The sequence below is a fragment of the Venustampulla echinocandica genome, assembly GCF_003357145.1.
Source record: "Venustampulla echinocandica strain BP 5553 chromosome Unknown scaffold_0, whole genome shotgun sequence".
Classification (NCBI taxonomy): Eukaryota; Fungi; Ascomycota; class Leotiomycetes; order Helotiales; family Pleuroascaceae; genus Venustampulla; species Venustampulla echinocandica.
Genome location: NW_022474205.1, coordinates 5,389,882 through 5,412,237, shown reverse-complemented (window position 1 = coordinate 5,412,237; position 22,356 = coordinate 5,389,882). Strand labels below are relative to the sequence as shown.

The window sequence follows — 22,356 nt, the reverse complement described above, 5'->3', positions numbered from 1 at the left end:
GGTATAAATGCAAGCTCGGAACACTTGCTTGCCCTCCTTTGTTTTATGGTACTTCGGCACTATCCGTTACTATTCACTTTCGCATAACTCAAATCCTCATTCTAAATCTCAAAATGACACGATTCGAAATGACGCTCAACGGCACTGGCACCGCCATCCATGTCGCCGAGAGAGCCATCCTCTTCCTCCACGCCCAATCCGAGCAACTTCCCACACCAGCAGAAGCCTCGGCCGCAGCGACTGCCAGTGCCAATGCCTTACGCGACATGATTGCCCCATATTGTCCGCAGGATGAAGCCACTGGTCACACGGTCCCGGGTGCCGCCGTATCTCACTACTCGATGACCACACTTGACACGAGCAGCCATCAACACCGCAGTAAGACCGGCAGTTTGACTGTTCTCTACAGCGCCCGCGCAGAATTCAGCATCAAGTTCCACGACTTTGCTATACTCAACAAAATCGCCACTCGCGCCTCCGCCATGGAGCACGTCAAGGTATCCCGCGTCGACTGGGCCCTGACCGACGAAACTTCCGATGCCATCAAAGGCGGAGCACGGAAGCGTGCGGCTGAAGATGCAATTCAGCGCGCGTGGGATTATGCAGAGGTGTTTGGGAAGATCCCCCCGGCGGAGCTGGAGGCGAGAGTTCTCCCCGTGAGGGTGACCGAGCAGAGCTTTTATTCGAAAAGCACAAGACCGCAACTGCACTATGGGAAGGGAATGAGAGGCAGTAAGACAGGGAGAGAAGAGCTGCAATTTGAACCAGAAGATGTCAAACTAGAAGCGACTGTGACTGCAAATTTCGTTGTGGAAATATGATTAAGGAGAACGAAGCTGCAAAGAAAATATACAACTTTATAACAAGACATGCTATGCTCGTAGAAACCTCTCCAGCCGCCAGGTAATACCAAAGTAAGGAAGCACAGTCTTGTTCCCTGCTAAAGTTCCTAAGTCCATTGTTTAACCAATGTACTCAATTACCATGTAGGTTATCACCAATGCACATCAGTGCAATTGCAAACGAACTACTTACAAAGCTGAGCACTAGACCGAGATACTCGGTATTCTTCCACTTGCAATACTTGGGCCCTAATACCGAACGAAGTTCCAGCCAAGTTTTTGGTGTCGAAAGGGACTGTTCCTTTGTATGGTGGCAGGAGATGATCGTGTCGCTGACTCCGATAGTGGTATTCAGGGGACGGGGAACTGCTACTAGCATCCCGCATATCGAATCTCAGAATCCGCCCACTCTGGGGCTTTCTCACCAGCAATAACCAGCCATGTACCGTAAGCCCCTGAGAGCCCGTAGTACTGGGAATGAGAGGCCTAAAGGCATAGAATGGTAACATCCAATACCACATGCAAAATGGCGATCTTAAAGCCTCCTATTTGCCGCTACAAATTCAACTTCGTAGTATACGAACACATAGCCTTAATTTGTTAAGCACCTATTCAACTTTTCTCTGCTATAAGATGTAATACTCAAGTTCACATAATACTGTTCTATAATATCAGTTGGCAAATGGTTCAATGTGGTTTTGTTAGATAATTAAGACCAAATTGGCATATAAAAGACAAGGCAGTTGATTAGTTAAAATAGGCTATAGAATTAAATCAAGTGTATTAATTAACCTCCTTATATTAAGAGGTAAAATTCAGCTATATATAAGTATATAGGTTAAGCAATTAAAACGAAATATCCATAGTAATTCTAGTATTATCGAGACATTAAATAAGATATACTATTATAACCAGCTGTACAAATTATGATAAAGTGTAGCAATTGTCTTTAGCCATATTATTTAGAGTGCATACATTAGAATTGCTGTTAGTTATCTTAATAAATATATTAATCTAAGTAGAAGTGTATTCGGTACTTTATAAGTGGCTATTGAGTACCTTAAGCATTCCAACAGATTTCAAAGTCCGAAAGAAAACAGTACAAATCTTAAGAAGTGTCATACGAGACGAAATGCAACCATTTTAGCAGGTATGTTATCCCAGGGTATAGGAATACACCGTCCGGTGCCTTTTCTAGGCAAGGTATCATTCATGCAAGACTAGGAAATACCGGCGCGATACTCTAGCTATATCGAGGGTTGTCCTTCACCAGAGCTTATTCAAGTTGTATTATCTCAGTGATTGACCCTGCCTGAAGCTCGCGCTTTGTTGTCGTAGAATTAGCTTAAAAGTATTGCTATATAACGTGCACCAAGCTGCAGATATTGATTCCTCTAGAAGTATGACCACCGTGCTCTTTATACCAGAGGCGCATATCCGTTCAGCGCAAACGTAACCAGTTTGCCTGGATCAGCTTCGAGAATTTTGGTATAGGTCTCCAAATCTTCTATTCTTTTCTCAGTAATCTCATAATCATTCGACCACTCTCCAAAGCGATTTCTATCCATCACTACACCTAAGGCTGCTGCAGGATCGTCCAAGCTGTTAAGCCATCGCTTCAAGATTCTATAATAGGGTCGCCTTTTCTCAACGTCCAACTCCATGATTTCTTGAGCGGTAGGAATTCTTCGTAGCAATTGTGAAGAAACGCTATCATTTTTCACTATCTTTTCCCACGAGTATTTTTTCTCAGTAAAACGCTCGATTTCGCCAACGGCATACCAACCGGCCCGAAGGAGTAGGTTGAACGTGGAAATCTCGAAGTCAACGAGTCTCTTCCAGAATGCGAGTAGCTGCCTTCCCAGCTCTTCCTTCCCGACAGACGTTTCAAAGCACCGGTTGCATCGCCACTCCTCGAAATGCGGCCCATCCCAATCATCCTGCCGCCACATATCGGGATCCGCTGGTGTTGCTTTAACCCCGTATCCGCTGCCTTTTCGGAATGCTGCTCGTTCCTGCCAAATGGCACAACCAGGACAACGGATGGACCATAGTGACCACCAGTCACAATTTCCCTCGCGGTAGATTTTCCACCTCGACGGGTACTCTGTATCAGCAGCGATGGGGAACAGGTCCCAAAAATATCGCTCGGTAGAGTCGTGACATCTTCGCTGCCGACCTTTGACCACGGGAACACCAGCAGTGCCTACATTTGAGTTTCTGTGTTTACCCCCCCAACTTTGGCTCTGATTACCTGCATTTCTAGACCAGAAACCGGTGATGAATTTACATTCGTTGCAGATACGTCGATTGCGAGTAGTGCCGATTTTGTAAAGCTCTAGCAACTTCGATTCTGGAATGCCGGAAGAGGAGTTTTGCCAGATCCAATTCGTCAGCGTATCATTCCGGAGGTCAGCTTGTCTCTTTAAGCCCCGTGCTTTTGCACCACCGCTCGTCCAACCACAGAGCTGTTGACTGGCTCTGGATTCAGGGGGTGGTTTCCGGAATCGGAGGCGGAGGAGTGCATGATTGTCGAAGTGGGTATGAGGGATGATTTTAAGGCAGTGGATACAGGCGTATGAGACTGTCCCCGAGGGAATGATGATTTTGGCGTGTTCGTTGATGGTCACTTCCCCGCCATATTCTGGGAGGCACTCTAGTTCAAGGAGGCGGTTCACAAATTGGTTCCTTTGGGGATCTATGAGTTGCCGGAAATGTCGATTGGTTTGGGAGAGTGAGATGAGAGAAGTCGAGGTAAGGCAAGGCAAAATTAGAACTTGTATGTCGGTAGGTAATAAGATCATTGCGTGTACTCGAGTAGTGACTGTAGTCGATGTTCAATTGGGGGGTAGAGCTTGATAGAATTGGCGAAAGGTTTATGTTTATCGTGTATAAGTTATCGTGATGGAACTGGCTTGTATTATAGGCAAGATGCTCTCCAGGAGGGATACCTTATATATAGTGGAAAGAGGGCGCTAGGTCCGAATAGGAACAAAGATCGAGGAAAGCAACAAACAAGGACTTCTAGCGGGAGGCTCGTGTATTAGGGCAAACTGCAAACGGTGGATCTGGAAGGAGGCCCGTATCGGAGGGCCAAGATATAATGACCTTTGTAAAGTTCAATGTTCGGTCTGAATCATCTAGCCGCGCTTGGTGGCGGAGGTGGCTGAGTTGAACCGCTCACGTGATACCCGAGTTGTGCCCTGTACTCCAGGAAAGCAACCTTTTATCAAACCTAGTGCGTTCCTGCAGTCTTTTTATTGTAGCTTATCTTATGATGGTTCTGTAGGAAAACAAACGGTTGATAGAAAAGAGAGACGCGGTGGGCGCGATTTCGGTGTTGAAAGCGGTGGCGGGCCCGTGGTCGCTCTGCCAGCTGTGGCGGGGATTACTCGAGTACTATTGGTTTTCAGCCACTTCTGATGACTTCACAATGAGAATTACAAAGTACCACCCCGCCATCCCACTTCAAATCAACACAAACGGAGGCTTAAGCTCCCAACACAACGCAACGCTCTTGAAGATGAAGCAAAGATTTTCTTCCTTAGATGTCAAAGTAGGGTTTCCAGCATCCCGCCCAACCCTCTCTATCCGCCACCAATAGCTAACTGTTCTAGGTCATAGCCCACGAACTATCGAATGCCCTCACCACACTTCGAGTCGCGAACATCTATGACCTCTCCTCGAAAATCTTCCTCGTAAAATTTGCAAAGCCCGATAATAAGCAACAAATCGTTATCGACTCTGGGTTCCGATGCCATCTGACCGAATACGCTCGAGCGACTGCCGCCGAGCCATCAGACTTTGTGAGGCGGTTACGGAAGTTCTTGAAGACACGAAGAGTCACATCCGTATCACAAATAGGCACAGATCGAATCATTGAGTTTCAATTTAGCGATGGCCAATATAAACTCTTTCTAGAGTTCTACGCATCTGGAAATGTGATCCTTACGGATAAAGAGTTAAATATCCTCGTCCTTCAGCGCATTGTACATGAAGGAGAAGGGCAGGAAGAGCTTCGTGCTGGTCTGAAATACTCACTAGAGAATAGACAAAATTACGGCGGGATTCCCGAGCTGACGACGGAGCGATTACGGAATGCGCTGCAGAAAGCTGTCGACAGGGGGGAAGAACAGCCCGTTGCTAGGAAGAAAGGAAAGAAGAATTCTGCTGATGCTTTAAGAAGAGCTCTGGCCGTTTCAATCACAGAGTATCCGCCTATGTTGGTTGATCATGCAATGCGGGTCACGAACTTTGACTCGAGCGTCAAGCCCGCCGAGGTACTGCAAAGCGAAGTGCTACTTGGTGCACTCATGCGGTCATTACAAGAAGCCAAGAGAGTGATTCATGAAATTACAAGCTCAGAGGTCTCTACGGGTTATATAATCGCGAAGAAGAAGGAAGGATATGAGAAGTCGCTGGATGCAGACGACATCGAAACTGGCTTGATGTACGATGATTTCCACCCCTTCCGGCCTCGCCAATTCGAAGGTGGGGATGACACAGTATTCCTGGAGTTTGAAGGATTCAATAAGACTGTTGATGAGTTCTTCTCTTCAATTGAGGGCCAGAAGCTAGAATCGAAACTGCAGGAGAGGGAATTGACTGCCAAAAGGAAAATTACAGCTGCCCGGCAAGATCAGGCTAAGCGGCTCGGTGGATTGCAAGAGCTTCAAACCATGAATGAGCGCAAAGCCGGTGCCATAGAAGCCAATGTCGAGAGAGTGCAAGAAGCTATGGATGCTGTAAATAGCCTCATCGCGCAGGGCATGGATTGGGTTGAGATTGGCAAGCTCATTGAAGTAGAACAGACCCGAAACAATCCAGTTGCATCTATTATACAATTGCCATTAAAGCTCCAAGAGAACACGATCTCATTATTGCTAGATGAGGAAGCTTTTGGTGACGACGACTCAGCGTACGAGACAGACAGTGATGTCTCGGACAGCGAGGATGAAGAGGCCAGGAAGCCAAAACCGAAACAGAAAAGTGTGGAACAGAGGTTGACTATCGATATCAATCTCGGACTCTCTCCATGGAGTAACGCCAGGGAGTATTATGATCAGAGAAGATCTGCAGCGACGAAGGAGCAGAAGACCCTTGAATCATCAACAAAAGCGCTCAAGAGCCAGGAGGCGAAGATCGCTCAAGATCTGAAGAAAGGGCTAAAGCAGGAGAAGGCTATCTTGCGACCTGTTCGGAAACAAATGTGGTTTGAAAAGTTTATCTGGTTCATTTCGTCGGATGGGTATCTGGTCCTTGGTGGGAAGGATGCTCAACAGCATGAAATGCTATACAAGAAGTACCTGAAGAAGAGTGATGTGTATGTCCATGCCGAGATAGAAGGCGCAACTCCAGTCATCATTCGCAACATTTCGAAGGATTCTAGTGCGCCTATTCCTCCATCTACGCTATCACAGGCTGGAAACCTAGTGGTGGCATGCTCAAACGCTTGGGACTCGAAGGCCGGCATGTCAGCTTGGTGGACACACGCTGATCAAGTCTCAAAATCCGCACCTGGAGGGGGTTTCCTCCCACCGGGGAGCTTTTCTATTCATGGAAGTAAGAATTTCCTTCCTCCGGCTCAGTTATTGCTTGGGTTTGGAGTCGCTTTCCAGATCAGCGAGGAAAGCAAGGCAAACCATGTGAAACACAGAGTCCAGGACCTACCGAACGAAGACCCGGCTGCAGAGAGGATCCGTGCAACTCAACCCAGTGCTGAGGATGTTGAAGCCGATCGGGAAATAGATTCCGCTGATAATGAGAACCTTGGGGTGGATCGAGAAGAACAAGAATCGGATGAGGAAGGCCAAGGTCCAAGACTAAACCCCCTACAAAATCGATCTAAAGACTTGCTCCTCAACTCAGTCGGCCACGAAAGCCCTATAACCCAGGACATGGCCACAATTCAAATCAGTGAACCCAATCCAGTAGAATCTCTACAACAGGATGACAGTGATCCTGAGGATGCTAACGAAACGGAAGCCCAGTACTCAACTGGGGCACAGACTCCGAGCCAGCAAGGCAACAATACGAAAGACGCTCCACTCAAACGAGGCAAAAAGGGGAAGGCCAAGAAGATCGCAAGGAAATACAAAGACCAGGATGAAGAAGACCTCTTGGCCGCTCAACAACTCATCGGTGCCTCAGCTGGCTTGGAAAAGGCGCGGGCAGAAGCCGAGGCAAAGGCAAAGCGAGAAGCCGAGCTTGCTTTCCAGAAAGAGCGACGAAGAGCCCAGCATCAACGGACACAAGAAGAGACCGCTGCCCACGAGGAGATGCGCAAGATGAATCTAGCACACGGGGTAGATGATTTTGATGATCAGGAAGAGTGGCAGATGACTGCCTTGGATACCCTCGTCGGCACACCACTAAGGGGTGATGAGATATTGGAAGCGATCCCCATCTGCGCCCCTTGGGCTGCACTGAGCCGATTCAAGTATAAAGCGAAGTTACAACCAGGGGCTCAAAAGAAGGGAAAGGCCGTCAAGGAGATTGTGGGCAGGTGGTTGGCTGATGCTACGTCGAAGGGGAGGGTTGATGAACGGAGTGAAGACCCTGAGCTCATGTGGCCAAGGGAAGTGGATCTGGTGAAGGGCTGGAAGGTGGAAGAAGTCACTAATACTGTCCCCGTCAGTAAAGTGAGGGTTATGATGGCTGGTGGGTCAGCAGGCGGCGCAGCAAAGGGCGCTCAGGGGAAGCCAAAGGGCTCGAAAGGTGGGAGTGGCAAGGGAAGTAAAAAGGCACGATAGAACTATATGACAATAGAGTAAATGAAAGATCAGCTTGCTTTTTTACCGGTTGATTGTAACCTTCGCGGTCAATGGTTTTGTGTGTGTGATACAAAACAACGAGCTAGGTGAACGTTTTCGGGTTCGGGATATCAAGGACCGTTACACACCAAGGGCAATTGGGCAGAGATGACGACGACTATACATCAACTCTTTCGTAAGTTCAAGCCTCTCTATCTACGTAGGGTCGACAAAAGCCCAACTTCCTCCTATTTTGGTAATTGAAGAACATATAGCGTGGCTACGAATCACAGCATAGCACCAAGGCACCATCAACTATTACTCCACGTTGTTGGGGACGATAGATCCTGGTATTGCAGACTCAGCCACCAGGGCTCGCCGAAACTCGCATTACCGACGACCACTCCCATAACGATTTGTTTCAGCTCTATGCAGTCTTCGGGGCTACGGTCGTCTCTGTGTCCATTAGAAGTATGTTTCGAGCCATATAACAAGGTTTATTCACAAAGCTGCCATAATCCAGGTCGCGGACGAATCAGTGTACCACATATGCAAGATCAACTCACCACATACGTAGAAATACCTCAGAAGTTGTACATTACAAACCACTTACTGTGCAACCACCCACCTGGTGAATTGTCCGGAACAGCGGATACCTAAGGGCAGGCTGCCATCACATACGTAGAATCAAGCCTCAATAACAACATTTATGCACATAATGCTAAGCACATCGAGGCAGATTAGAACAGCGCTTCGCAGGAAATATGGACACGCAACACTCGGCGATAACTTCCAACCCAGCCGTTCCTGGCAAACCTTCTGCTGTGTCGTACCAGATACCATCACGAAGCATGGGCAAGCTCGGGAACGCGTCAACAGGCACACGACAACCGCCACATCTGAAACTTTCAGGGTCGTCCGCTCGACAACGGACCTCCAGCTGAGCCCAGCCTTCTGGAGTATAGAGTACTTCATATGTAGCTAGGTTCCCTTCAAAATGGCATCCCCACGAAAAGCAATACTAGGTAGCCTGAATTTTCAAAGCACAGGTTTGAAGGATATTTCTTGCCAACCTCTCATCATGAAGTCTCAGCTTTTCTTTGCCGTTATCTGTGCTGTGATAGTTCCAAGCTATTGCGCTGCTAAAGGAGAGTTCCCTCCTTGCGTGGTAGGCCCTCCGCCGTAATCTCTGGCAAGTGAAAATGTTAACAATAATATAAGGAAACATGTTTCAACAAGTTGAAAGCAGATCGGGCTGGCAGCGCCGGAGCTGGGTGGTACTGTCACCATGCCATCGATTCAGACCTCAAGTCGTGTGTTTCTTCGTCGAACTGTCTGGACTCGGATAAGAAAGGTCAATCGGCGAAACCCAAACCAAAATTGATGGCGAAAACACCAACTAACGGTTTCCCATCCAGACATACATAAAAACATCGACCGTGTCTGCGCAAAAAATAAAGCTCATGTGACACTAGCACCTGAAGTCACCCCAACTATACTAACAGGTAAGCCTCACGAAGGCTTACGCAAAAGGGGGTGGAATCCAGGGGCCAATGGAGGTCCATGGAGCGGGAGCGGACCTTGGAGTGGCAGCGGACCATGGAGTGGAAGTGGACCATGGCCGACGACTGGTACTTGGTCAGGCAATTGGGGCCCGGGGGCAGGTCCTTTTGGAGGCAACTGGGGCCCTTGGGGTTCAACAGGACCCTGGACAAATGGGCGATGGACTTCATGGTGGGGAACAGAAGCATGTCCTGGTGCAACATGGAGTGGCTGGACAAGTGTAAGCATACCACCTTTTCTTAAGAACCGTATTATCAGCCCCATATGCCTCCAAATTATCACAGAGCAGCTACTTCCCATCTTTTATCGTCTTCCGAAACCCCTAGAACTAGGGATGCTGATTGAATATCTTCAGGGCCCTTGGTCGACCAATGCACCGTGGACAAGGTAAGAGTTATCAGGCTCTATATCCCTCGACTGGAAGGAGAAGTGCTGACTTCGATTCGTCTAGCTGGTCGGCATGCACTGCAACCACTACAGCAACCACCTCATATACCACCACAATAGAGGGTGGCAGCGTCGTAACGGGCACAACATTCGGAGTGAAAGTTGCAGAGGTTAGCGCCAAAAGTGCCGGATCAAAGGCTCCCAACCCCAGTGTACTGAGCTTGATGGCGTTTTGGCTAGGTTTTGGTGCTTTCTGCTGGTTTTGGTAATTCGGGTGCAACGGTCTCGAGGATTCCCATAGCCAACATGTGCTGCGGATGCAGTCTGCTATCGGTTGAAGAGTCAACTTAACTGTCATAGGTCGTGAGTGTAGACATCTCAAACCGCAAAGAATGGCACTGCCTGGGGTCGTTGGTGGTTGGTGTGGTATACTTGATTCTAAGCGTGGTCTGAAACTCGCAAACTCGATACTGTGGTAGTACCAGATTAATATCATGTTTCTCGACTGCCTTTGACCTAACATGACGTTTTATATGCGAGATGTTTGGTGCACGATGCCAACGACTTCAACCAGGGCTGGATGGCGGATTGTGATGTGGCGAGGAACCAAGAAATCGGCCCACCTCAGTAAGCTAACATAACGTTACTCGTTCCAAATTGTTCCTATCTCAAGCAAAGGATTCTTAGAAACCAAAATATAAGGGTATCAGCCAGTTAGGCAACCTCCAGCACCGGCATCACAAGTCATGAATGTTCGATAGCTCGCGGCCGGATAAGGTCGAAAAACGCTCTCTATCTCCCAAGCTGTGGGGTTATAAGAACCCTAAAATCAACATCACTAATCAAACAACGATGACAGATGCAAAGTATACGGCTCCAGCCATAGAGAGCTGCCTCAATTATATATATCATTTTTTTTAATGAGTTTTTAACCTCGAGGGAAGAATTGGCCTCTAACTATATGTAGATCCTAAGTCTTGCCGACGTGATAGAGAACTGGAATTCAATGCCAACACTTGGGCGGTGATACCTGCAGGCTATGTTCTGAAATGGGAACGGATCAAATTGTTGATCTTAGATAAAGCAAAAATAAATCTCGTGTTGCATACACGAGAAAAGGGTTAGTGTACAACATGTACACTAGAGTGTTCTCTTTTATATCCCCTCTTGTTTGTAACCCACTTAACCCATACTAAACCTTCTCTTATCTGCAGCAACATGAGTGGCAATATGGCACCTGCAAGTGCACAAAGCATAATACGCTCGTTTACTCTTCGTTGGGGATCCTGTTTGTTACACTTAGCCGACATTCGAGCAAAGATATTACGCCAGTTATGAGTTATATTCACCTTTGATAGTCTCACAGCCTCCATAATGCACAAACCAATAGCAACGGCTGACATTGGGACACCCACGATAGCTAATGCCCCAATACAAGAGGTGATAAGGAAGGCCGTGGTCGCAATACAGTAGTTCTCGATATCTTGCGCTCGGTCGATATAACCCAAGGCCCTTGAACCAACGTTTCCAGGCGCTGCCAGTACGCGCACAGTGGCTGCGTAGCCTAGCAGCCCAAGCCAATATATCATCTGCGAGCGTAAGTGTTCAAGTCCAATTGATAAAGGGTTGGAGAAACAGCATTCCAGGTCCGTAACAAAGGGGGGTGACATAACATACATAAATAGCGATCAGAGCATGTCTCTTGTCTGCCACCGTCATAAAGGAATTTGGAGGAAATTCCATTCCCTTCTTTTTAAGCTGTGACGGTATAGGGAGCCCTGAGCGCGTGACGCTACCGTGCTCCTTTCTTGACTCATTACATTTATATCCCTCGTCGGCGTCCGGCATTATTGGCAGCTTCTGTGCTCGGTCGTAGCTCTTCGAATACCTTGGCTAGATGCGCTGATATATATCTCTCTCTTGCGCCTCGGCTGCTGTAGGTGATGTCTGTTGTCTGCCTCGCCGCGATCTTTTTGTTTGCCTGTTTCATCAAATAGCCTTCCAGTCAGCCCGGTAAGACATCCGCCCGCAATCCCTGCGTTCTCAGCCTCATTAAATTTCCCAGCATTCATATCAAACGCCTCAACAGATATCTTTATTTGATAATCTAACTTACTACTGACTACCGGTAGCGCTCACTAACTGGATGCCGTTGAGGAAAAGATACGTTCTTGGTCATTCGCCAGCTATGTCCGTTCGTCATTCCAGATGCTCCACTACCTCAAGACTCCCAACCCCACATACAATTAACATTGAACGAACCATGACCTCATCAAATTAGTCAATTAATTAAATCAGCCAGTTTATCCACTGAATTTTAATTAGTCAATTATCCTGAATCTGTGTCCGCAGTTATTTACAAGTCACGCACTTATCAGTCACAGCCAGGTCACCGATGGCTTAATTCGACTAGTGAAGGAGTGACGAGGAAGGTAAGACTCACATTCGTATAAATGCTTCGTGGTGCTCCTTCTCCTTACAGGAGGTCATTGGATGGCGGCAGCAGGATTGGGGATGCTTCGCGCCACGGTGGCGGGCGGCAAGGCAGCGACTAGAGACTTGCATGAACTAGGCACCTACTGAAACATTAAGTACCTAGGTACACAGAAAGCATTGCAACTTCAAGATGTTTAGGAACAATAAAGTGTCCTACCTGCGAGCAATTTGACGCTCTTAAGACCTTTCCTGCCCACTGTAGTAGATATCTTAAAAGGAAAGAGACGATAGTATGGACAGGGGACTGTAAAGTATGAAAGCAGGTAACCAGCCCTTTACACCATTTCCTTAGCCCTAGCGTTACTCACCTTCCTCCCATCTAGGTCGCCTTACTCGCTCTGCTCACCCTGCTTATCTCACCTGTAGGCATTTAATGTTGCGGTATAACGCGTCTTAAATACAGACATCTTTTAGAGGTTGAGGTGGTCGCCTCCACATAATAGAGGCAACGGCATCAAAGCACACCTGCTAAGCTAGATGGCACCAATTTAACTATTATCCAGAGGATTGCCTCAGATCGGCAGATTAGTAGTTAAGTGGGTGACCACCAGCAAATACCTGTTGTTGTATGTTTTTCTTTTGCTTCTTTTTCAATATTGCCTTCTGTCATTTTTTGAAATGCTGTAAACTCCCAGCATTTTAAGACATTGTCCATAACGAGAATGCTGGAAAGGGGTTTAAGTGCGCTGAGTAGAGATGATCGGCGCTGATGCCTGCAATACCAGCATAACCATGCACACTAGAGCATCAAAAACACCGAGCCTCAATATAAATTAGGGTACCAGGAAAATCTTAAGCGTTGAAGCGTTGATATGGGCGTGTGCAAGGTAAAACCATCGCATCTAATCAGGCAATAGCGAGGATATAGAGCTAGTATCCGAGCCCTCATATTTCGGATCTATATTAGTTTTTGCAGTTAAAACTTTCTGTTGGGTTTCACTTACTCCACTTGAACATTCGATTAGCCTTTGCCATCTTTGATAGAAATTCAGGGTCATTCTCAGGTGGTATGACAATGACTAGCTTCACCAGACTAGTGGAGGCGGAGGTGGAAGTAGAGGTGGATTATGCGGCCCATAGTGCGTCGGTTCAACCATAGGCCACAAGAGCATGGTAATAGACCAATCTGGCTGGATCACCGACTCCCAAGCGGAAGGTCGGATTCTTTCTCCATTTGGTCCTAGTAAATCATATTGACCAGAAGCAACATGGGTTCCTATGACGTCCACGTGTACGAATGCTTGTTTGATGAGTTCCTCCATTCCCTAGAATAATAATTAGCATGAGGCGATAGAAGGAACTGCTAGGAATATACTCACCGCCCACGTCTGAGCGAGATGGAAGGGAAACGAGAATTTCCGCCCAACGACGTCTTTAAATCTAATTGGCTTATATACTTTATTATTAGACATATATTTATCAACGACTCTCTCCAGATCGGATATCAGTTCTAAATCGTAGCATTCCTTTCGTCTTTGCGCCTTGATAAAAACTTCAAATCGAGTGAACAGTTCGATTACTTCACTTGGGAGGGGCAGACACGATGGTTGGGGCTCGGACTCAGGTTCAAATTCAGAGCCTTGTGATTCCTCATGGATTTCGTCCTCATTAACTTCAAAATCTGGTATTGGTTGCTCGCCGGCCTCTTTCGTGACAGCAGAATCCGATTTTCGTTGCTGATCTAACAACATTTGAGCGAGGCGCTGTTGAGCCATCATCTCTTCTAGTCGAGCGAATCTTGCGTCTAGTTCTGAAGGTTTCGCGGCTCGTGGAGCTCCGCGCACTGCGGTTGACGTCGAGGCGATATTATTGGGGAAGCACTCCGGCTGCTCTTCCGCAAGATGAGTATAGGATGGCGGAGGTGGGGTATTCAGAGTTGGAGTGTCCTGGTATTGCGCAACGTGACTAGGCATTCGCTCGTAACTAATCAAGAAGCTATTAGCATCTTAGATACTGTGACAGGACGCTTTACTTGCAACTTGGCTGTAGCAATCAGCACTGAAATATTGCTCAATTTGACATGCAGATTATCCCTCAGTGCTTTCAGTTCTTCTTTCTTGAATAACACCCAGCCCATCTTTTTCCAGCTATCTGGCATAGCGGTTGCAGATCCTTTCCACATAACCTTTCCCGATAACTCTTCGTTTTTTCTAAAAAATCGCCGATTAATCCAATCGAGAGCACAATGTGCGAGGCTGCATTTATGGTCACGGGGCTAAGGTTTGGATTCGAAGACATTCGACCAACCTGCAAGAAGGTCTGTTGTAGACACACGAGTTCAACGATTGCATCTTGATACTCTAAAGAAGCACCTCGGCTCCCCGATAAGGCTTGGATCAATTGGTAGCTTAGATTAGCACCCGCGATGAAGTCGCCAATAGAGTATCCGAACGACATTTCTGCGACCCAACACCACCACTAGTGGAAGACACAGAACTGAAAAACAACTGTGCAAAGAGCGGATCCAGGTTAGCAGACGTTCTTCGGTACAGGTGGAGGATCGGAAGCAATTATTGTGCAGATAGAAGATGAGCAGAACTAGCAGTAAGGTAAATTCTGAGGGTGTTTTTTTCAGAGAGGAGTTTAACATAGCTTTGGAGCCAACTACATCCACAACGATACTTTGTAGCACCGCCTTGCGGTATGCCCAGTGGACGAACGGCTGGCAAGCCCTAAAATACGTCGAATTCAGTGTGCATCGGATCCGCGGTCATTGTCTTACCGCATGACTTGATATACACGATGATAACGAATTAGAATATGAGGTGCTAACGATTCAGCGTCGCATCAGGCAGCAAGAAGACCAGAGGCTGAAAATTGTATGGGATACTGTTACCGCACTACAACGTCAATTCATGATGGCATTTATGGCATCACTTTGGACGCACTTTTAGATCTCAAGAGCAGCATAGAGATATATTTATATAGCAAGCCGTTGTTTAAAAAAAAAGTAAGACTTGCAAGAGGACATGAGGACATGAGTTAAACCAAGCGCCACCACGGAGGAGAGAAGCTATCACACATTGCGTACACTTGTTGGATGTCAGGACTCGGCCAAGATTCTCCAGCCATGGGAGCATAAGGGGCGATGTCTTTATTTCGTCATGTTTCTGTACTCACTTGAGCACCAACATAGAGACGCTGATTTCCGTTTCCAGAGCGCGATCCATATATTTTTTGACGCGAAATCTCGTGATGGCGCGGTCAAACCGCCCCTTGTGGGGAAGGGAAGGGAAGCCGGAAATGAAATGTCAATACGAGGTAGCTCCACAGCCAAGAAGCCAGTGGCAATCATCGCGTTGCCATGGATACCAGCCTGTCTCTCGGTCTCTCGGTTTCCCGGTTCCCCATCTGTGGATCTCCCCCTTATTTTCCCACAGGCCTCGGCATGATGGTCGACAGCGCAATCTTTCGGGGGATTTCGCGATATCAATAATACTCCGTACTTGGTATGACTTTAGAGGCACGTATTACTCGTATTTCGTACTACGTACAGTACATACTGTAAGAAGTCTTCTGATGGGGAGTCCAGTTTGCAGCCGCTAAAGGACAGCCAGGCGATGGCTGGGCGATGAGAATCATGAGATGGGGGTGCATTGCCCAATCGCGGTCTCCCACGACTGGCTGTGCTATGCATGGCATGTTCTGGGGGCTGACGCTCAGCAACCAAATCCAAATCCAACTCCATCGAATTGGGCGCCGTGAAGCTGTGCTGCTCAGCTCCACCAGTTTCCATACTAGCATAGGCTGCATACTACTGTGGCGACTGCATCTGCATCTGCATCTCCATCAATTATTCGAATCATCCAACTAGGCTGGCAGCAGTAGCGGACTATTGGGCTCAGAGCCCGTTGGTTTCGATGTCGCGAACTGCAGGCCAGCGCCCGCCAGCTCCAGAGCTTCCCCGTGGATCCATCGTCCCAGTGGGGGCTCGAACGCCTCTCATGCAATGGGAGCGAGAAGGCGTCGCTGCCACATGTCATTGAAATTCAGCGGAAGCGTCCAATGGAGCTGTACTTCGTCGAGACCAAGACACACGCGTACAGTGCTCAAATGCAAGATACTGCGGTACGTACATAGGAGCCCGTACGGACTCAGTAACGCGTACTATGTACATGTACAGTACATAAGCTAGCTTCTGGGCCACCCATCAATCCTCTTCTTGTCAGCGTTTAGATGGATGCTGTGTTATTGTGAAGTTGTCTGATTGCTGTGGTATTCATCGTACTCGCACTTGGTACAGTACTTGGTTCTTGGTAGATCAGAAGTCAAATCAAACGGGATGGATACGGGTCCCAATGCAGCTAGCGTAACACGAAAAGGTAAACAACACGGACAAATCAAAACACGCGAAGGGAGCTATGAACCCGCAGCCTCGTAACCCGCAACCCCCCAGACAGCAGGAGCAGCACAGTGGACAGACCCCAAAACAACCCAAACACTCCGAATAATAAACACTCCCAGTCTTACAGGCTCCACCTTCCACCTTCCACCCCCGTGCAACGCCCCAAAACAAATCCCCCCCCAACCAAGCCCCCCCTTCCCTTCTTCCATCCCTCATCTCCCATATCTTCTCTCCTCCATCTCCAAAACACAAACACACATCCACAAACAACACAACACAACCTCAATTCAACCCAATCCCCATCCCCAATCCCCTTCAATCTTCAATTGAAAGACACGAGCCAAGAAGCGTAGTCAAACACGCTCTCTTTCCTCACCTTCTTTCAACCCAAAGAAGCAAGAGACCCCTTCTTGTCTTCCTTTCGGCGCGTCGAAAGGCATTCGAGAAGAGACTCTCCTGCACTTGAAGGTCGTCAACCTGGACTTTGACGCCCGCGTCCCGATCCCCTTTAGCATCTTCCCGTCGTCGTACCGGAACGACGCCGTTGAGACCACCACCCAGACTCACGTCGAGGGTGAGATCAATCTACCCCAAGGACAGCAGCGCGTCGGACGGGAAGGACAATACTCTTCGTCTTCCTTCTCCGCCAGCCTTCCTCACCGCGGCAGCGAAGAGCAGTTCCGCCAGGAAGAGGTCCATATCACTCGTGAAGAGGATAGATACCGTCCGAGCCGCAGAGAGGAGATCCATATCCACGAGGAACGCCGGTAAGTGATTCCCGAGTGTGTCCCGCAAGCCAATCCAACTCGATCTATCTGCATTTCCTTTACTTTCCTGGTCTGCCAGCTACCAAAAGCTGTCATTTCAACCAATATTTTGATGGCCACTGGTCTTGCCCCCAAAGGTCTCACCTGCAGATTGCAATTGCAACCTGGCTCGAGCTCTGGGCGGGTCCCGGGGGCGCTGACTGGATATTGCAAAAGCCTTTCTTTTTTCTCCTTGGTTGACACAGTAACGTACACCGACTGGACTTCTGCACAGCCCAACTAACTTCTCTCCTTTTCATCTATAGACCACAACACAAGCATACCACAACCCACATCGACGTAGAGCTCCCTCGTCACCACCATCACCACGAACCTCAACGCCGCCGCTACGACTCTGATATCACAGTCGACCTTCCCCATCACCAACGTCAGCAACACGAGACCGAGGTAGACTTCTCTGAACGTCAATACCGCTCTCGCTTCCAGCCATCATATCGTGAGGAGACCCACGCAGTTGGCACCACTGTTGACCCTCCACGCTTCCAATCAGAGTTCCGTCAAGAAACCCGTCCAACCGCAACCACTGTCGACCCGCCACGCTTCCAAGCAACCTATCGGGAAGAAGCTCGTGTCAACAATTCCACCGTTGACCCACCTCGCTTCCAACAGCCAGCTCGCCGCGAGGAAGTTCATATAAGAGAAGAGACCGTCGACCCTCCTCGACACCAATTCAAGAAGATGGGTTACTACGATGAAGATGGTAAGTTGAATCTCAGTAATGCTACACACCATCCCCATCCTAAACACCTCTCCCAGGGCACTATCACTCTTTCCGCCATGGTATTCACCGTGCTGCCGACCGTGTCCTAGGACGTCATCATCATCATCACCACCATCACCGTGAGCCTGATCGTGAGGACGTTGACATAACTGTAGTACGTGAAGGTCCAGCGCCTAGCCGCTCCTCTGGCCGCTCCTCAGCTCCCGACCCAGCCTCCTACACTCCCAACACCGTCACCATTCCCTGCCACCACATCCGCGTTGGTGATCTCCTGATCCTCCAAGGCCGCCCCTGCCAAGTCATCCGGGTCACCACCTCTGCCGCCACCGGCCAGCACCGATACTTGGGTGTTGACTTGTTCACCAAGCAATTGCATGAGGAGTCTTCCTTCATCTCCAACCCAAGCCCAAGTGTCATCGTCCAGACCATGCTAGGACCTGTCTTCAAGCAATACCGCGTTCTCGATCTCCAGGACCACAGTGGTAAGTTTTATATCCATCGCCGATTGATCATTACTAATGGTATCAATAGTTGTTGCCATGACCGAGACTGGTGATGTCAAGCAAGCCGTTCCCGTCATTGACCAGTCCAACCTCTGGGGACGTCTTAAGGACTCGTTCGATTCCGGTCGTGGCAGTCTCCGTGCCTTGGTCCTCTCTGACCATGGCAACGAACTTGTTGTTGATATGAAGGTTATCCATGGCTCCCGTTTGTAATTTATGTAATTTGCTTTGCCGTATCATAGCGTGACATTCAGGATCAGTGAGGTTGGATTGAAATGGGTGCTCGTTGCCTTTGGCGGCGAGTAATTTCGTCAAGCTCGGGGCAATTTGGCTGAATGGAGTTGCATAATTTCGATGGGATGGGTCTCATATTTGGTGTGGTGAATTGACTCGATCTCATAATTATTTTCTTGGCTGGTGGATCTCGCCACTGCGGTCGATTAACCAACTTGGAGGAAGTGATTTCTGAAGGAGATGTCAATTCACATGTGCAGATAGGATAGAGTCAGAATGGAACCGCATCTCGTCCCTTTGTAACCTTGATTGTTTCGCTCCGTATGTGCATGATTTTTCCCAACTTGCAAAATGGCGCCTGCTACACCTCTCCACAAATAATATCCATTGACGTGCATATATTTGGACAATCTCGAGTACACCTCTAGTACGATAACCACCTGATCGCCTGTTTGAACAGTTGCAAATTCATTTACGGGAATATAATTGTCTGCTACCATATATGCATATTTTCAAGTCCACCCTTATAATATTCCCAAGCTAATCTTGCCAGGTGAGGGGTACGTGTGAAGCATTTCCATCGAATCCACTTATACGGATGGTCACTCTGCGTGAGGACGGAATGCTGATAGAAGGGTAAAATTTATGTTTATGTGATATATGGCAAAGATAGTATTAAACTTCATGTCTACTTGGTATTTGGGAATGTGGATGGTTTCTTTAGAGGTTTAGTATATATTAAATAATTAAGCTTGCGTTATGATGAATACGGTTTGCTGGGAATATGCCTGTTAGATAGTGTTGATTTTGAATTCTTGAGAGATTATATAATTATAATTAATATTGCTAATAGAATTATGAATATTTTTATTATACCCGATGGCTATTCTGGAAAGCTCTTCTCGGTGTCCGATATATATTAGCACTACAGGGAGGTTGACTTTCACACAAGAATCTAGTCCGTTATGTATTGCTTAACATATCTCTTATTTATAGTTCCCTAATAAAGTCACAAGAAATAGGTGCTAGGACGTGGGACACAACCGAGCTTGGCAAACCAAGTTCCTGATTTGAGGATGTAGCGTGCTAGTTCTGGCTTGCCCTCGCAGATTGGGCGTCTTGAGTTCCTATTCGAGTGTTTCGGGCCGCACGATTACATGTAGTGTAATCTAGTAGGAAAATCCAGCCTATATGGTGTATTGTGGATGTTCAAGTACTTGGTTTGAATGTACCAATCCACCAAGTTCTGCATTGTGTTACACCATTTTTAGAACAGGGTGGTATTTGTAGAGGTGACGTTTGACCAAGGCAATATCCAAAAAGTATGTTACAGATGCCAAGCTAGGTGGTTTATTAAGTCGTCGTATTTGGCTACCTGTGACCCTGCCAAACAAGAAAACTGACTTTGCAGGCGGCATACATATGAAAGAGAAACGGATTTGGAGGCTAACCTGAAGATCATTGAGAGCCTAGACTTATGGTCCTAGGGTAAAGGTTGCGATATAGATATGAGCTCCAAGAAGCGAGATATTAGTAGACATGACGGGTTCCGAACATCTGTGGAAAGCTTTTAATTATAACACCAATCAGTCTATTGATCTCCTCAATCTGGCCGTCCTGTTAGTGTTATTGCTTGTTGGGAAGACAAACGCGGGGGAGAATGCAACATTAACAAGCTCCGACAACGGCAACGACCACGACTTCCCACTAGTAAGCAGTGGCAAAGTGTACTTTTAATTAGGCCAATGACTTTTTTCTCACTTGTGGCACAACATAAGATTTGGGGGTTAAATGTACATTGGCTGCATAACGATTGACCACGACACTTGCTCCGAAGGTCTGCAAAACCTCCGATTCCCACCGGGCCGTTTTACCTTCCACCAAGTTGATTCCCAGCCTAAATACAGCTGCTCAGTACGCCATTGACAACCTGAAAGTACGTCCTCTTGGCTGCACGTTGCGTACATACTGTGTACAGCGCGGAGTTGTCCAATTTCTTAATGATAAGGGTCCAGACTCGGCCCATCATGAATATTTGTACCATTGGGGGACATTTTATGATAGGTATGAAATTATAGCCTGGGTTGCTTTTCCCTATATTTGCTATATAAGCATGAGGCCCTTCGAACATTTCCGAGCTGAAAATGATCAGCACCCTGCAAAGAGTTCTTACTTATATGTTCATCTGTCATCTCAGTCTGCTTTCAACTATAGTCGGTCTCAACTTGGACCCTCATTCATCACTGGCCATCTATAATCCACATAAGCTCTTTGAACACTTCAAACCTCTCTATCACTATGCACTTCACCCCCTTTAGCACCGGGAAGCTTGCTCTCCTCGCCCTCTCTAGCTCCATCCTCGCCCAGCCTACGGTCGAGAAACGCTCCCTCATTATTGACCTAGACCTCGCCAAATCATTCGGCGCCGTCGCTGGAACGAGTCTGAACAATACGGGCGCAACTTCGATCACAGGCGACTGTGGAACCTGTCCAGGTTCAACAATCACCGGCTTCCCTCCAGGAAAGTGCTCTGGCACATCCTCAGCAAATGATACGCCAGGATGCAATGCTGAAGCCACCTGCATCACTGCCTACAACAATGCTCGAGCGCAGCAGCCCACTTCTGCTCTCGGAAATGCCGACCTTGGTGGTCTGACCTTCGCCCCAGGTGTGTACACATTCCCAGGCCAAGATGCGAAGTTGACCGGAAATGTCACGATCGACGGCAAAAGCGACCCTAAAGGCCAGTGGATTTTCCTCATCAACAACACTTTCACCGCTGCTGCTAACTCCCGGGTCGTGACTATTAATGGTGCCCAAGCTTGCCACATTTATTTCGTTGCTGCGGAAGCAGCAACAGTTGGAGAAGCATCGGTGATGCAGGGAAATATCTTGGCCTACAATACAATCACAGTCAGCAATGCGGCAAGCAATCAGGGGATATTTTGTGCGCTTAATGGTACCTTGACACTGAACAATAATTCAATCACGGCTCAACCAAATTGTACGAGTTAGGCGTTGCGAGATATTGATTGGGGTCCTTTCTGTCGGGTGGAGTTTAGGTTATTCGGTTTTTGTGGGAGTAGGACGAGAGAATAGGAGCTGGCTGATGGGTACCGTAAAAGAGACGGCGAGATTGGAGGCTGCTGCTACAACTAGATATGTATCGGATTTCTCTTGCTAGAAAGTCCTTGATAGTTCATTGTCTAAAACAAGGTTGGAGTACTAGTATTCTCGTTTTAGCGTGCTCTTTTCCATCTCGTTTCTCAAAAGTTATCATCGGTAGGCCTTTCCGCCCTGTCCATAACCTCCACTTCCGCCTCCACTGCCTCATACCTCGGGAAACCCATCCTCAGCTAAAATAACCTACCCACTTTAAGCCCAAGTCTACCAAACGCTACTTGCCATCAGAAACTTGATCACATTTAAACTATACATACCTCTTTGGGAGCAACCTGGGCCGACTTTGCCTCCGTGCATTCCTCCGATATGTAGTGCTCTCCTAAGTGCATGCAGGCAAAGAGTACGGGATTTAGCAACGTTAGAGCATACTCCGTATAGAGGAAGAAAATGCTAGAATGAAATAGGCTGTCGCAAGATACGTTCGTAGGTTGCATTGTAGTCCACACCTGCCCAATTAGGTTAGGGGGATACAGCGTATGAAAGATGCAAGAGAAGCCGAAATA

At 47.7% G+C, this 22,356-nt stretch overlaps 8 protein-coding genes across 8 annotated transcripts; 5 read left to right on the top strand and 3 right to left on the bottom strand.

Annotated features, from left to right (window-relative positions):
- Positions 1–113: 113 nt before the first annotated feature.
- BP5553_01674 (uncharacterized protein) lies at positions 114–821 on the top strand (the record flags this gene model as incomplete). Its single annotated transcript, XM_032010297.1, has 1 exon — positions 114–821. One exon carries the CDS (start codon positions 114–116, stop codon positions 819–821), a length of 708 nt encoding a protein of 235 aa, XP_031874351.1.
- A 1,439-nt stretch (positions 822–2,260) lies between these two features.
- On the bottom strand, positions 2,261–3,646 carry BP5553_01673 (Uncharacterized protein; the record flags this gene model as incomplete). The annotated part of the gene is made up of 1 exon (XM_032010296.1): positions 2,261–3,646. One exon carries the CDS (start codon positions 3,644–3,646, stop codon positions 2,261–2,263), a length of 1,386 nt encoding a protein of 461 aa, XP_031874350.1.
- A 629-nt stretch (positions 3,647–4,275) lies between these two features.
- On the top strand, positions 4,276–7,594 carry BP5553_01672 (putative Nuclear export mediator factor Nemf; the record flags this gene model as incomplete). The annotated part of the gene is made up of 2 exons (XM_032010295.1): positions 4,276–4,398; positions 4,460–7,594. The coding sequence occupies 2 exons, from the start codon at positions 4,276–4,278 to the stop codon at positions 7,592–7,594; spliced, it is 3,258 nt and encodes a 1,085-aa protein (XP_031874349.1).
- A 1,288-nt stretch (positions 7,595–8,882) lies between these two features.
- BP5553_01671 (uncharacterized protein) lies at positions 8,883–9,813 on the top strand (the record flags this gene model as incomplete). The annotated part of the gene is made up of 4 exons (XM_032010294.1): positions 8,883–8,907; positions 9,013–9,377; positions 9,513–9,544; positions 9,609–9,813. The coding sequence occupies 4 exons, from the start codon at positions 8,883–8,885 to the stop codon at positions 9,811–9,813; spliced, it is 627 nt and encodes a 208-aa protein (XP_031874348.1).
- A 913-nt stretch (positions 9,814–10,726) lies between these two features.
- On the bottom strand, positions 10,727–11,392 carry BP5553_01670 (uncharacterized protein; the record flags this gene model as incomplete). Its single annotated transcript, XM_032010293.1, has 3 exons — positions 10,727–10,752; positions 10,929–11,133; positions 11,222–11,392. 3 exons carry the CDS (start codon positions 11,390–11,392, stop codon positions 10,727–10,729), a joined length of 402 nt encoding a protein of 133 aa, XP_031874347.1.
- A 1,673-nt stretch (positions 11,393–13,065) lies between these two features.
- On the bottom strand, positions 13,066–15,776 carry BP5553_01669 (uncharacterized protein; the record flags this gene model as incomplete). Its single annotated transcript, XM_032010292.1, has 6 exons — positions 13,066–13,305; positions 13,360–13,963; positions 14,020–14,190; positions 14,763–14,808; positions 15,161–15,495; positions 15,544–15,776. 6 exons carry the CDS (start codon positions 15,774–15,776, stop codon positions 13,066–13,068), a joined length of 1,629 nt encoding a protein of 542 aa, XP_031874346.1.
- Positions 15,777–16,045: 269 nt separating this feature from the next.
- BP5553_01668 (uncharacterized protein) lies at positions 16,046–18,649 on the top strand (the record flags this gene model as incomplete). The annotated part of the gene is made up of 5 exons (XM_032010291.1): positions 16,046–16,108; positions 16,719–17,152; positions 17,458–17,912; positions 17,969–18,415; positions 18,465–18,649. 5 exons carry the CDS (start codon positions 16,046–16,048, stop codon positions 18,647–18,649), a joined length of 1,584 nt encoding a protein of 527 aa, XP_031874345.1.
- Positions 18,650–20,968: 2,319 nt separating this feature from the next.
- On the top strand, positions 20,969–21,685 carry BP5553_01667 (Uncharacterized protein; the record flags this gene model as incomplete). Its single annotated transcript, XM_032010290.1, has 1 exon — positions 20,969–21,685. The coding sequence occupies one exon, from the start codon at positions 20,969–20,971 to the stop codon at positions 21,683–21,685; it is 717 nt and encodes a 238-aa protein (XP_031874344.1).
- Between the last annotated feature and the right edge of the window lie 671 nt (positions 21,686–22,356).